The 14,756-nt window shown below is 37.3% G+C and overlaps 1 protein-coding gene across 1 annotated transcript; it reads left to right on the plus strand.

Annotated features, from left to right (window-relative positions):
- Positions 1-9,951: 9,951 nt before the first annotated feature.
- LOC149000458 (auxin response factor 23-like) lies at positions 9,952-12,783 on the plus strand. The gene is made up of 11 exons (XM_089139169.1): positions 9,952-10,027; positions 10,138-10,215; positions 10,315-10,427; positions 10,588-10,698; positions 10,947-11,003; positions 11,105-11,251; positions 11,388-11,472; positions 11,927-12,128; positions 12,231-12,356; positions 12,454-12,529; positions 12,631-12,783. Exons 1-11 carry the CDS (start codon positions 9,952-9,954, stop codon positions 12,781-12,783), a joined length of 1,224 nt encoding a protein of 407 aa, XP_088995295.1.
- Positions 12,784-14,756: the final 1,973 nt, after the last annotated feature.

A 14,756-nucleotide genomic window follows, 5' to 3' on the forward strand; every position in this document is an offset into this window, starting at 1 on the left:
GAGCATGTCCTCGATCTTAATGATGCATACTTTTGACTCCAACAAATTGCTTTGCCTAAAAATAGTTCTCCTAGGAATAGTGTCACTTTTACCTATACTAGCAGTTAGGAGATGTGGCCATGCTTTAGGGGGAGTTAGCAGATCATCTAGTAGCTATGATGTCCAACAATCTGATAATTCATCTCGCCTTGGTACTCATTGTGGTAAAACTGGTCACTTGGTAGAGGTTTGTTGGGTTAATCATAGGAAGCAAAAATGGGCCAAGCAACTTGCCAATCATGTTGTATCTGATGATGGCACCAAAACAATAACATCTAACAATAATGTTTTTGGATCTTCTTCTAGGGAATTACCTAAGACTCTATGAGATATTGTGAGCCAAATCCTTCGTCGCGTGCAAAATATCGAAACTATTGCTTCCACATCCACTAGTACTTTTGTATAACCCTCTCTCATGCTGGTAACACAACATTACTTACTTCTAAATCCACCCCTTGGATCATCAATTCGGGTTCTTCTTCCCATATTACCAATAAGGCATCCTTTTTTAGTTCTTTTTTCTAAATTTACTATGAATATTTCTATTGTTATTGCTAATGGGAATTCCACTCCTATTTTTAAGTTCTAGAAGTGTGTCTCCCACACCCCTCTTACATTATCATTAGTTATGCATGTTGCAAATTTACATTTTTAACTTATTATCTGTTAGTCAATTGACTGAAGCTTTAAATTGTTTCGTAACCTTCACTCCTACCTCTTGTGTTTCTCAAAATCTTCACATGAGGAGTGAGTGGTGGAGGGTGTGAAGGGAAATGGACTTTACTATCCAAAGCATGCTGCCTCGATTGTGACTCTTTTGATGTTGGGATAGATGCTATTTAGTGGCACTGTTGCTTAGGTCATCTTTCCTTAGCTAGGTTAAAAATTTTATTTTCTTCTTTTAGGTCTATCTCTAAGTTTAACTGTGAGGCATGTGTGTCACACCCCACCTAGACGGTATTGAACCCACCTAAATACTTGTGGATGTGATCCATGATCACAAGATCAGGTTGCAACACAATCACATAATATTACACACAACACCATATTCAATGAGCAAGAATAAATTAGTCCATGCATTAAATGAACAATGATAGAGAAAAGATATCAAAACACTCTAATAATGCGTCTAGAAATAAAAGGTGTTGAATCTAGTTACAACCCTCAGTAAATCTGACAATATGATAAATGTTCCATTCAAACATTTTTTGCATCTCTAAAGACTACTGATCTCTTATCAAAAGGGCTAAGTACCATATGAACACTTTAGACATGCACATGAGATATTGTAAGCCTTGTAGTCTCCCATAGTGAGTAACTCGAACGTATTTGACAATGAAGATTACTCCAGTACGGCTTGCTCATTATAACCTACAGCACAATATAAAGATTGGTTTGAATTTGGATGGTAGCTGCCTTCTACTAGAGCTTCGGGTTCTTGGACTTACAAGTCAAGTTCTCAGGTTATGATCCTAGGGGATTTCACAGTGTGAGTTAGAGAAGCATCATCGTGCCACCTATTCTCCTTGCTCTATCCCTCACAGTGAGTCTTTATTTTCTTTAGTTCATTATGATATTTGGGGTCCTTACAGAGTTAGTAAAAGCCATGGTTTTTGGTATTTTGCGACTTTTGTGGACAATTTTCCGTTCTCACGTTGTACCATTTAAGGATCGCATTGAGTTCTTATCTATATTCAAAAAAATTCTACATTAAATAAAGGCACAATTTTCGTTTCCTATTAAAGTGTTTCAATCCAATAATGCTTTAGAATATGTGCAAAACAATATATCGAGCTTTTGTGATTCTCTTAGCATGATTCACCAAACCAGCTATTCCTTCACTTCCAAATAAAACGGGGTGGTTGAATGCAAGAAACGTCACCTCTTGGAGGTTGCACAAGCTCTCTTATTTCATATCAACATGCCAAAGAATTGCTGGTGTGACAGTGTTTTGACTGTGTCATTTGATCAACTGAATGCCTTTGGCCTCGCCTTCTAACCAATCTCCTTTTTCAATTGTTTTTCCCAATGGGGAACCATTTTTACTAGCCCCTAAAGTGTTTGGTTGTGTTTGTTTTGATTCCATATCAATATTGTGGATAAGCTTTTTCTTTGGTCTATAAAGTGTATTTCCTTGGGAATTCAGGTACTCAAAAAGAGTTTTAGTGATGTGATCCAATTCATCAAAACAATTTGTAAGTGGTGAGGTGAATTACTTTGATGATACCCCATATTGAAAATTTTATTTTGGATGATGCTTCTCTCATTCCATTTATAGACAATGTTGTTCTATAGATTATCAGTGAAAGTGTATGTGGGTGGATTGTACTGTGGATAGTACAATTCCTCATAGTGAAACTAGCGTTTCTCCTCCAATTGATGCTGATACCAGTCCCATTATGGTTCCATCTTCACCCTCTTCACTAGCATATTCTTCTAGTGGAGACCCTCTTCAGACTTTGTATGACTTTACAATTGCCTTGGATAAAGATACACACACTTGCACTCTACGTTCCAATGTTGTTTACCCCATTTCCCATTATGTGAATTTTCATCATCTTGTGGTTTCCCTATCTTTCGCTCATATTCCAACTTGCCCTAAAGTGGCCCTTAAAATTTTTTGCTGGAAAGCTACCATGGATACTTTACAATCTCGTCAAATATGGTCTGTGGTAGATTTACCCCCGGGAAGGATGTGGTACATTGTCGGTGGGTGTATATTGTCAAGTATCACTCTGATGGTATGGCTAAAAGGTTCAAGGCTCATCTAGGGGTCAAGGGCTATATAAAAACATATGGTGTTGACTATTTGAAGACGTTTCTCTTGTGGCTAAACTCGATTATGTTCGTGTACTAATTTCTTTAACTGTAAGTCATGACTGGCCTCTATTTCAGCTCGATATCAAAAATGCATTCTTGTATGGTGATCTCCTAATAAGCATGCATTTATCATTATTTATTTGATTTAATTTCCATACTTAGTTAACTAAAAGAGAGCTAATTGAGTATTCTTGTGTCTTTTTCAGGAATAAGGTGATTTTGGTCATTACAGATAATGTGGAGCAAAGTTGGCACACTAGATATTGGAGGATTTAATTAAAATAAAATCATGGGATTCAATCTTGCTACCCAAGAAATCATGAATGGTGAGATCCAACTCAATTAATGCAAAGAGAGCATGAATCTTAGCCAAATTGGAAATAGGTGAAGGTCCAAGGAACAAAATTGGTAAAAGATATGAAAATCGTGTAAACAGACCCACATTGAGTATTTTGGGCATATCTCTCTTTTCTGAATCGGATTGTGGTGATTCAAGATTCTATGGAAATATAACAAAAATATATACAACTTTCTAGTTTGGCATTTTCCCAAAATCTGAACGAATAAAGATCGAATTGATGGATAAATAGGATAGGACATAATTCTTTGTGTGCAGGATAAAAGGAGAAGCCAGCCACAGAGAACGAGGAAGACGGCGAACACGGATCTTGGCTCTCATTTCTCTCTCATTGCGCAAGAAGAAGACCACAACCCTCTCTCTAAATTTAATCTTTATTAGTTTTATGATCTTTGTTATAATGAGTAGTTAACACCAGTCTCCTCTAGGTAGTCTCATGTAGACCTCTCACGAAGTCTCACCAATCTTGAGCGTCCTGACCAAGGTATAGGGATAGTAATCTCTCATCAACCATGGCTGGGGATTAGGGCCACACTCTCTCACCATGACCATTGACATGAGTATTAATGCGTACTAAGGTATTACCTAGTCCAATGCATAGTCTTCTACTTTAACATACTACTCAAGATCCAATTACCTCCCCTCATACATCTCGTCTTCTTGGTTTAGTATCCTCCCAAGTCTAGGGTTGTCGTATCCTATGGTACCAACCAACTGGGACTGCACACTCGAAACACTATTGTTCATACACACCTAATGGGGGGTGGGGGTGGAAGCTCTTGTGTCCCTTTATGCATCTCACCTTCATGGGCACCCATGAGTCCAACCTTATTATGTGCAACCCTATCAATGAATGGCGCCCAGGAAAATGTTGTATCCCCTCATTCATCTTGTCATCTTGGGCACCTACCAACCAAATATTGCTGCCCTGGGTCACTTGGCTTCCATTCCCATGTTGACAGGTCATAACATGTTAGGGGCATTCCTAACCATGCAGGTAGACATCCTAAGAGTGTAACTACATGTCCATACTAAGATTCCTAGGGTGATAGGCATGCCACAACCATAGGTCAAGTCTATATATATCAGTGATATTCCCAAACTCAATGATAACACATCCAAAATTCAATAAGAAATAGTAGAACATGACTTTAGGAAATTTCGGAATATAAAGCAAATGAAATTATCATATATAATTAGAATATCATTCATTATGCATGTTGAATTCTTCACCTATCAATAGATTGTAACATTTTTCAAAGGGAATCAAAGACAGCTTAACACTATCCAATTTATCCTAACTAATTATTGGTTAAAGTTAGAATTAACCTAAGAAGTCAAACATTGAAATCAAAAACAAAATATAAAACAACATGAGGTACGGTTGCTTAGGTAGGGCGGCCTGGGGAGACCCCAGCCAATCGACCCTAGTGGGTAGGGTCACCTAGGCTTAGTCTAGGTTGGGTCACATAGGGACACCCTTGCTTGGAGACCCCTATCGGTGCATAGATAGCAAATTGATAAGATCTCCAACAACTTCAAAATTGGGTTTCAAGCTACTTCCAGAACGACTGGGGCTTTCTAAAAACTCCTAAAAACAAAGTTTGACTATAACAAGTGATCTAAAAGTCAAATCTAAACAACAATATAATGAAACATAATTTATAAGATCCATCAGAAATCTATCCATGAAGAAAATCGGCATAACAGAGTCATTGTAGAATCACTCTAATCGCAAGATAAAAATAGGGTTTAGGTTCCCTATAATTACTGATATTCCCATGAGGTTTTTCATTTGATAAAAAATCAAAAGAGATAATTTAGAAGGAAAGGGTAATTAACTAACCTTAGAATTCCTGGTTAGAATTTGAATCACTCTCCGAACGATTTTTGCAATGTTCACCTTCTTCGAAATGATCTCTCCAACATGGACTGATGTTCTCCAATGGGTAGGAGTAAAATAATATGTTTACGTCAAATCTAGCACTAAATAAGGTCTAAAACACAAAATACCAAAAATACCCCTTTCTTACTTGTGGGAACCAGGTAGGGTAACCTGGGAAGACCCCTACCCACTCAACTCTATCCCGGAAAATTACTCCGAAAGTGAATTTCATGGGCAGCTGCCTCGCCTACTTTATCACTTAGCTCACACACCAAGGGGTTCTTACCAAATCTTGGGGACCTTCCAAAAGTACCAATTGTGAACTCTTGATCCACTTTCCTAGTCCATTAATACTCTAGTCAGTTCTTCCAAAACTTAGCAAAACTCCAGGTTCATCATCTTCATTATCCAGTTCCTTGGTTCAGGTTTCAATCCCATGGTAACTATTTAGATATCTAGATCACAGTTGTCTCGCGTTCTGGGTTCTTAGACCCGCAATACGAGTTTCTGGGTTAGGATCATAGGGGATTTCACACATGCCCTGGGCATCAATTTGCTATGGACCAATTCCAATTGGTTATCAGCCTTTATAACTTATAAAAATAAACTAGCAAATTCTTGTCTTTCCCAACCCTTCATAACACCATTCAGCCATCGAAGTTTTTGAGCAAATATATATATATATATATATATATATATATATATATATATATGCTCTCCTTGCACTGATTCACTCTTGGAGCCACAACCTCAAGAAGGTGCAGACTCAAGCCAAAATTTGTTAGAAGGTATGTGAAAGGGTCTCTCACCAGGTTCTGATATGAGCAAAATAAAGTGGTGATCAGAGGCTTGCACTGTCAACACCTACTGCCACACTCCCCAAACATCTACATCCACTTTCCATTGCAAAAACCCTGTATGGGACAGCCTGCAAATGACCTCTACGCCACTAATTTGACCAAATGAATTTCCATCCTAAGGAAAGAATTTCCATTAGACTACACATGTCAACTTTCTCCTAGTACTCTAAAGCTGAACCTAAATTGAAGCGGCATGTCCCCCTCTTTTCTTTTTTCTTTTTTTTTTTTTTCTTTTTTTTTTTTGTTGATAGAAACAACCAAAAATTATAGAGTACATTTACATAAGTCATGGGGCTGTATAATTTCCCATGTATCTATAATTGGTTTGCCTATTGTCGTCTGGGCTAAGTTACACAGCCAATTTTTTACTCTTTGGATTTGAAAGGATTCAATCTGGACTTGATTTATTGCCTTTGCTAATGTAAAGAGGTCCTCTATCAACTCCATTGGCCATGGAATTCAAGCTTTAGGAATGAATTGTGGAAGTTCATCTACTGTGGACCAGATCCTTGTGATATGGCAACCCATCGAGTTAGCCAAGACGACGCCTTCAATAAGACCCCGAAGAACCAGTTGCAAGCTGTTTGGTGAGCTGAACCTTCCAATGACACAATGGTGTAAACTTCCACGCGCTACAATGGCCCAACAGCATCCAGACCACTCCCCGTTAGCAGATGTATGTCCTGCACATAGTAGGAGATTATCATTCGCAAGTTCGGCAGAAGGGAAGACAATATAGTAGCAGGTAGCTGGGTACTGGGTGAGATTAGACTTATCCAAGTGGCTATTACCCAACGGCCTAAGACCAAGTTCTTTGATCCATTTATTTACAAATCTTGAAACCTAATTAGGTTGTGGGGAAGTTTGATTGGCCAGAACAGCATTACGAGTGATCCATATACCATAACAAGTAATAATAAAGACAGAAAAAAACCAAATTAGGGTAGAATTATCCAACATATTATGGGAAAGCATATAGTCACAAAAATCCCGCAAATCAGCTATAGGGAGATTCTCCAACCGGAGACCTAAAGGTCCCGAGGCCCAAACCCGTCATGTCCATTGGCAAACTGCAAAGAGATGCCAAATTGATTTGCCATGGCTATCACATAATACACATAAAGGATCAACCATGGTCCACTTAGCCAATTGCTCCTTGACCGGAATACCTGCATGGAAAACACGCCAAAAGAAAAATTTTTAATTTAGGATGTATCGGAAGTTTCCAAAAGAATTTCCACCATTTAGAAGTCCTATGACTGGTACCAGAAGTACTATGACAAAATAAGTAAACATAAGCTTGCTTGGTCGACAACTGATTATTCTTAGAATTAACGGCCAGCCACGAGTCATTGTCTTGAGTGAGATGGATAGAGGCTAGAAGAAACCTTTCCTATGCACCAATTGATCCCAAAGGGAGAGGGACCGAATCATGATCTATGATAGCCTCTGCCACAGAGACTTTTCGCATCGCCACACTAAGGGATGTGCGATCAAAAGATGGGCAAAAGCAGGAACCACCCAAGGGTCAAACCATAAAGAAGTTGACCTACCATTCCCCACATTCCTTTTAACCAATTTAGAAAGTGCAGGAATCACTTTCCGAATACTATTCCACACCAACGAACCTCTTCTTTCCTGAACTTTAGGGTCAAACAAAGAAAAATGTGGAAAATATTTAGCCTTAAGGCACTTCGCCCACAAAGAGTTTGATTCATTGAGCAATCTCCAACCCTGTTTGATAAGAAGAGCTTGATTGACCAATTCTAATTTTTTGAGGCCAATACCTCCCATGTTTTTAGGTCGACAACATTTATCCCAAGCAATCAGAGTTAGGTGCTTACCTGAGTCTGTGTGCCCAAGCCAAAACCGTTGACAAATAGAGTCCAGTTTCCTGCAAATAGTCTTTGGAAACAAAGAAATATTGCATGTGGTAAATAGGAAGAGCTTGAAGGACTGATTGAATCAAGACTGTTCTTCCAGCAAAAGACAAGGAATTAGCTTTCCATCTAGCAAGTCTAGACTGAACTTTGCGCACTAAACCCTCCAGATTCTTAGTTCTAGCCCTAGAATTAAACAGGTTAGTACCTAAATAGACAGAGGTGGGTGACATTTCTTTCAAATTCAGAATGTTAAGCAATCGATCACGCAAAGGACGGGCCACATTCTTGCTAAAAAAAGCTTCACTCTTCTCAAAGCTAACCATTTGGCCAGTAATACAGGAAAACAGGTACAAAATGGTTTTAAAAACACATACATGTCCCCTTCTTTTCAGAAGATTTAAAGTGGCATTTATATCCCCGAAAACAGCCAATGGTATTGTCAGTAACAAGTCTAGCCAGAATCCCTTCAGTCCGCTCTGAGACATTTTCCATGCACCACTTACAACTCACATTGAATAGCTTGCCAACTGAACTCGACTGAAATGTGTTGTTCAAACAAAGCGATTACCAAGCGACAGTCTAAATCCTTAATCTGAAACAACAATAGATTCAACATTTTGTCTTTTCTAGAATTAAAGAAAGTACTGTGATATTCCAACCTGCTTAATAACAAAATCAGACACACAAAAAACATATGGTTGATTCATTTTCAACAATAGTTTCAATGCTCTCTTACCAAGCAGCTTACCAACACCTCTAATATTCTAGAAGAATACCATAATTAAAAAAATTATTGTGAAGTTTTGTCACCCCTATTAGATTGACCAAAAGAAGAAAAATAAGCTCCTTTCCTTACCAGCAATTCATCAACTTGAAGAATCTCTTCTACAGCAGCAGATGCAAATCTGCACCCTTTTGTGCCACTGCCCCTTTGTTGCTCCATTAATTCTTTTTGCACCCTTTTTGGACGACCGACCTTCCGTTTAATACTCCACCCAAAAACAAGATAATAAACCAAGTTCTCTGAAATATCGTTTGCCTAGAATAAGAGCCAACTAAAAACTGCTTTCTTACGGCTTCAATAAAGAAAGTCAACTCTTGCCTAAGAGCAATTTACAATCAAAGAATGGAGTCCACCAAATATAATGGATTATATCTGTTTGGGCATTTGTAATGGTTTGTTTGATTTAGTGTAGTCTACCAGACCACTAATGGGTTAACGCGGTATCACATGGTTTTGTATCCCTCAGCCCGTACCCTATCCAATATGCCCCATTTTGAGTAATAATGGGCTTGCTCGGTTTGGTTTAAAAATTGACACCCATAGCATGAATGAAAAGTGAATATGCAATAGTCATTATGGCTTTAGGAATAAAAATCTATTTAGATTTCTTATGGATGTGAATGAATAATTTCAAGGAATTATGCAATGGATGTAATGGCTTCAGGGATAGAAAATATTTTTAGATTTCTTATGGGTGTGTGTGAATGAATTAATTTCAATTGAATATGCAACGATTGTAACGGCTTTAGGGATAGAAGATCTATTCAGATTTCTTATTGGTGTGAATGAATTAATTTCCGTAAAATGGAAAGTAATATTAAATCTAAAAGATAAACAATAAATGATTCGTAATTGTTTTGACGGCGTTATACCTGACGGCGTGATAGATGCCGTCAGTCTTGTTACGATGTTGTTAACAACGTTGAAGATGGATTGCTTTCAATGAACAGGGTGTTGATTTCCGTGATAAATGGTTCAACAAACAAAATATGGATTGACGTCAATAAACGGTGGAACTAACAGAGTATGGATTGCTGTTACTGTTAATAAACGGCAAATAAAAGTGAAAGAATGAGGTGAGAATGAAAGAGATGTAGCAGTCCTCAGGTATAAAGGGGGCACTTGGGTGTGAGGGTAGAGGTACAGACGACGGTGGAAGTCCCATACTAAGTGTTCTGTGAGATATCTGATCATTATTACGAGTGAAGCCTCTCTCTCTCTCTCTTTTTGTGTGTTGGTCCAAGTGATTTGAGAAGCTTGGAAGGCCGTTCTCTCATCTCGTAAAATAGTCTCTTTTATATTTACTTAACCTCCTAGGTGCAATGGCAACACAAAGAAGCATGGGTTCTACTATAATTGGGCAGGAGATCGATCCCATAATCACTTATACAAACCAAGGTGACTTCAATGTTATTTTTTCATTTGGATCATATCTTTTTTTTCCTTCCCCTCCATTGATATCATTTAATGTTGCAATCTTATTAAGTTCTGTCTCTCTGATTGTTCAGTTGGATCTTCTATATTACTCTCCTCCTCTAGTTGGTTATATTTTGTTTTTGGGTTCAAGGACAGAGAACTTCTGTGTTGTTTGTGAAATTTGAGAAAACGGCATTGTCTTTTCCTGCTTCAATTATTTTTTGGTTTTGCATTTTCTCATATGCAGTAATTTCATATTTTCACCTCAGCTGAAGCAAGTAACTTTCGTGATGCATTGTGGGACAAATGTGCGGCCCTCAGCATCTCTATTCCTTGCATTGGGGAGAAGGTCTTTTACTTTCCCCAAGGACATCTTGAACAGGTTATGTTTGATCCTCCCTACAATCGTCCTTTCTTTCGAATATTTGATCAATAGGATTTACTTGAATAGTTAATTTGATTGTTATCCAAATAGCAAATTTTTTATTTAATTTACTTTCTACATAATCTGATTCTAAGTACTAACATTGGTTTCCATTTAGGCTACTGCATTCACAATTAACGATGAACTTGAACGTGACGCTGCTCTTGGAAGTACTACCTTTAGCATACCATCGATGATGCTATGCGAAGTTGTTCATATCCAGCGAATGGTATCCTTTTGTGTGGCTCTACCAAGATTTTGACTCTTGTTTAGTAGACTTAAAAGCGACACTTGCCAAAACGTGTTTTGAGTTTTCAACAATGGGTTTTAAACCTGTGTGTGCATGCTTCTGCATGTGTTTTTAAAATTTTTTTTTATTTATTTTTTTTGTATCGTATAATAGGATCAGATTTTTTGCGCTTATCTTTTCTGTTAAATCCAAGTTTGATCTTACTCCAAATTTATATGCTTTTGTAGGTTGAAGTAGACACGAATAATCTATTTGCAGAAATCACACTGCTTCCTGAAATGGAGGTATTGCCTTCAGCTTTGCTGAAATTGGTTTGGTGTCAGTTTGGTTTTATTTGTTACGCTATTGTTTTACGTTGTTAATATTATGGATCCTTCAACAAAAGGTACCTAATCTAGAAGTGGTGGCTGGTCCTCAACCTCAAAGAACCAGAATATACTCTTTCTGCAAAAAATTGACTGCATCTGATGTAAGCGTACATGGTGGACTAACCATTCCAAAGAAATATGCTGAGGAATGCCTTCCACGTCTGGTCAGTACTCCCATATCTCCATAGTTTCATAAGGAACAACATTCTTTCTCTCTAGAGTCCTTTGTTCTTGAGTGTTTTGTTTCAGTACTTTTAGGTAATAATCATTAAGTAATATCTTATGCTGTTCTTGTCATAGGATATGTCCCTTGAAACCCCATCACAAGATCTTGTGACACAAGATTTACAAGGGGTGGTGTGGCGCTTCACCCATGTTTTTTGTGGTATGTATTGCATTAAAATTCCTACCTTTTTTATTTGTTAACCAAGTCTCCATGTTAATAGATTGAAGCTTTGATATTGATACTCTGCTATGGCCTTTGGCCAACCCAATTTGTTTGGTTTCTCATTTGTAAATTATGGTTTATTTGGCAAATGGTTTCTTAGTCTATGCAAAGATGGTTCAATGTCTCTTCTTTAAAACCCTAGCTTTTATTGACTTCTATCTCTTCTATCTCTTCCATCCGCAGTTTCTAAAATGCATGGTTTTTGTTCATTGTAGGACAACGAAAGCATCACATGTTAACCACTGGCTGGAGTACATTTTTAGGCGCCAAAAGGCTTTACACAGGGGATTCTTTTATTTTTATTAGGTTCTTTACCAATCTGCGTGATTACTTCAATGATCACATGGCATTTGCTTACGTTTTGATAATTTATTTTCACTTACCTTGTTAGTATATGCCTGGATTCATGTTACAAGCCTCTTTTGCAGAAGTGAAACCGGAGAACTTGGTGTAGGGGTTCGCCGGTTTCACAAAGATGAGCACATTGTGCCTGCATCCGTTGTGTTTAGATACAGCAGGAAGCTAGGTATACTTGGCTCTGCTTTTCATGCCATGTCCAACCATACTAGGTTCACTATCTGTTACCAACCAAGGTAAGTAATATTGTTCTATGCTTGGACTTTGATTTGATAGTTTAGTTGTTTTATGTGGAAGCTCAAATTGTCTAACTAGTATACCTGTATCTGTGTTTTCAGTAGAACAATTCATTCTGAATACATAATACCTTATGCCCGATGTATGACATCGCTTGAAGCCCCCTATGAAGTTGGCATGAGGTTCAAAATAAAGGCTGAAGCTGAAAAAGACAAACTTGAGCAGAGGTGATCAAGAAAACCACTTCACTGCGGATCTTTTAGATGCCTATAACATCTCAAATTCTTTTAATGGAAACTCTTAATTTTTCTATTGACAAACTAGACTTGGTGGCACCATTGTTGGCGTAGAAGATGAGGATCCTCTCTGGTGGCCTGGTTCAAGGTGGCGATGTCTTAAGGTTATTTTCTCTTCCAATTGTGCTTGTTGTAACTATATTTTTTTAGAATAAAGGGTGAGAAGTAACTCTTTGATCTTTTTCCTTTTGTTACCTCTGTGTAGGTTCAATGGGAAGACCAGCTAACTAAAGCAGTCTATTCGAACAAAATATCTCCATGGAACGTTGAACTTGTTGCAGACACTAACCCATTGCTTCTTGTTGAGATTTTTGCAACATTGGTACACAAGTTTTGTGGCTGTTGCCTAGATGCGTGAAACTTGGGGCAGCAATCTTGGTGCTTAATTTATTGAGTTTCTATTTTAAAAGAAGAACCCTTGGGTGCATAATTTTTGATGAAAATAGAGTTACATAGTTTCTATTTTTAGTGTTTACCAATTTTTTATTTTATTTTTAGTTTGTTACTATTTTTAATACTTCCTTTTTTGTTCTTTCTATTTCGAGTAGGATTCAATGTCACTTTATTCTATCCTCCAGTTGTAATTCAGTTTCCATTACTAGAGGACGAAGTTAGTTGTCTCTCAAGTTATAATTGGACTTCGAAATAAATAAGAAGAAACTGTGATTATGGAAAATTGATCTAGAATCACAGGCTGCAGCAAGTTGAGTTTTCTTCTTCTTCTTCTTTCTCTTATTCCTTGTCTTCTCCTTTGAATCAGTTACTGGTTTGACTCTTAAGAGTTTTATTTCTAACATGTTATCAAAGCTCTTTTAATTAAACCAATTTTGTCACCATCGTTCTCTTCTATAATTTTTTTTTTCTACTCTTGTTCTTCTTATTGCGCAACCACCCATAGCTGCAAGTAATATTCTCTCTTTCTTTTTTTTCCTATTAGTCTATCATGTAACTAATCTTTCAACCTACCACATATACCGAAGACCCTGGAACTTAGATCGACTTTATATGTACTACCCTACCTACTCCCTTATTATGTATACTACTAAATTCTTTTTTTCCTTATCCAAGTTGTAGGTTGCTACTGTTTTTCTTTTTTCTTTTTTTTTTTCCTTTTCGTTGTTGTTGTTTTTTTGGAGTGAGTTCTATCTTGTGGTTTTGATGAGTTCTACCTTGAATGTCTACCATAACTAGCAATTCCACCATGAGTATTGTTGATTCTAATGAACCCTTAGGAGACGACATGAGTGTTCATAAGCCAAAATCATTAGCAGCAGAGAATATGAATACAAAACAATAGAAAGCTACAGATTAGCATAAATGAATTACCAGTTGGCCCAACACCATTGATGCTTTGACCATCACCTTAAAATTTTGTTCCAACTGCCTATTGTTGTCTTTAGTTGTTCGTGTCTATATTATTGCAAAAGGTAAGTTAAGACTGACCCCCTTGCTGAGACTAATAAAACAAACTCTAGTTGGGCCAAAGATGATGCTACAAGACCCAGATATGGAATAGTAAGGAATTTGACACAGTGGCCAATGTCATATTCCACAAGATTGCCAAGGGAATATAGGATGATTTGCAAGAAACATATTCTAAAACCAATAATATGACACATATCTGTAGTTTTTATGAAAAATTATTCCAGTTTCAATAGGCTGACAAATCTTTATAAACTTATTACAATTCTTTCAAAATCATGATGTAGGAGTCTAATGTTTTTCAGCCCCTCAATATTGATATAAAGAAAATCAAAGCCCAGAGGAATGAGTTTTCATGTTTAAGTTTCTTACAAGTTTGAATCCGAAGTTCAAGTGAAACCCCGACCACAGAAAATGATAACGGAACATTTCAAAGTCATAGATCCAAAGGTGACTCTTGTATTCTTAGATGTGAATAATAGATAACTCGGACTAAAAACTTAATTAATGAAGCATAAGTTGTTTGTTGGATAATACACCATAATTATGATTTAACAAACATCACTTAATGCAATAAAAGGAAAGTGCATAATACACAATAATAAAGTGAAACAAAGTAAACTTCATTAAGTTAAGAAAGTTTTACAACGAGTTACATCATAAACATAAAATGAAATCCTAGTACATTCTATCTATCTAGGAGACTGTCTCTGATCTCTAAGTGCCCTGACATCATCGAAAATCTGAGTGACCTAAGACTGCATCTACTCCTGTCTCAACTCCATCCTCTCAGGCATACCGAACATTTGCTCCTACCTGACCTCCGTCCTCTCCAGCATGGAAGTCATAGAAAGCATCTGAGCATACAAGTAAAATGTCTCAGGAGCTGCATGTGATGGACCTCTGACC

The sequence above is a fragment of the Hakea prostrata genome, chromosome 11, assembly GCF_041222555.1.
Source record: "Hakea prostrata isolate BN-2017 chromosome 11, UWA_Hpros_2, whole genome shotgun sequence".
Lineage (NCBI taxonomy): Eukaryota > Viridiplantae > Streptophyta > Magnoliopsida > Proteales > Proteaceae > Hakea > Hakea prostrata.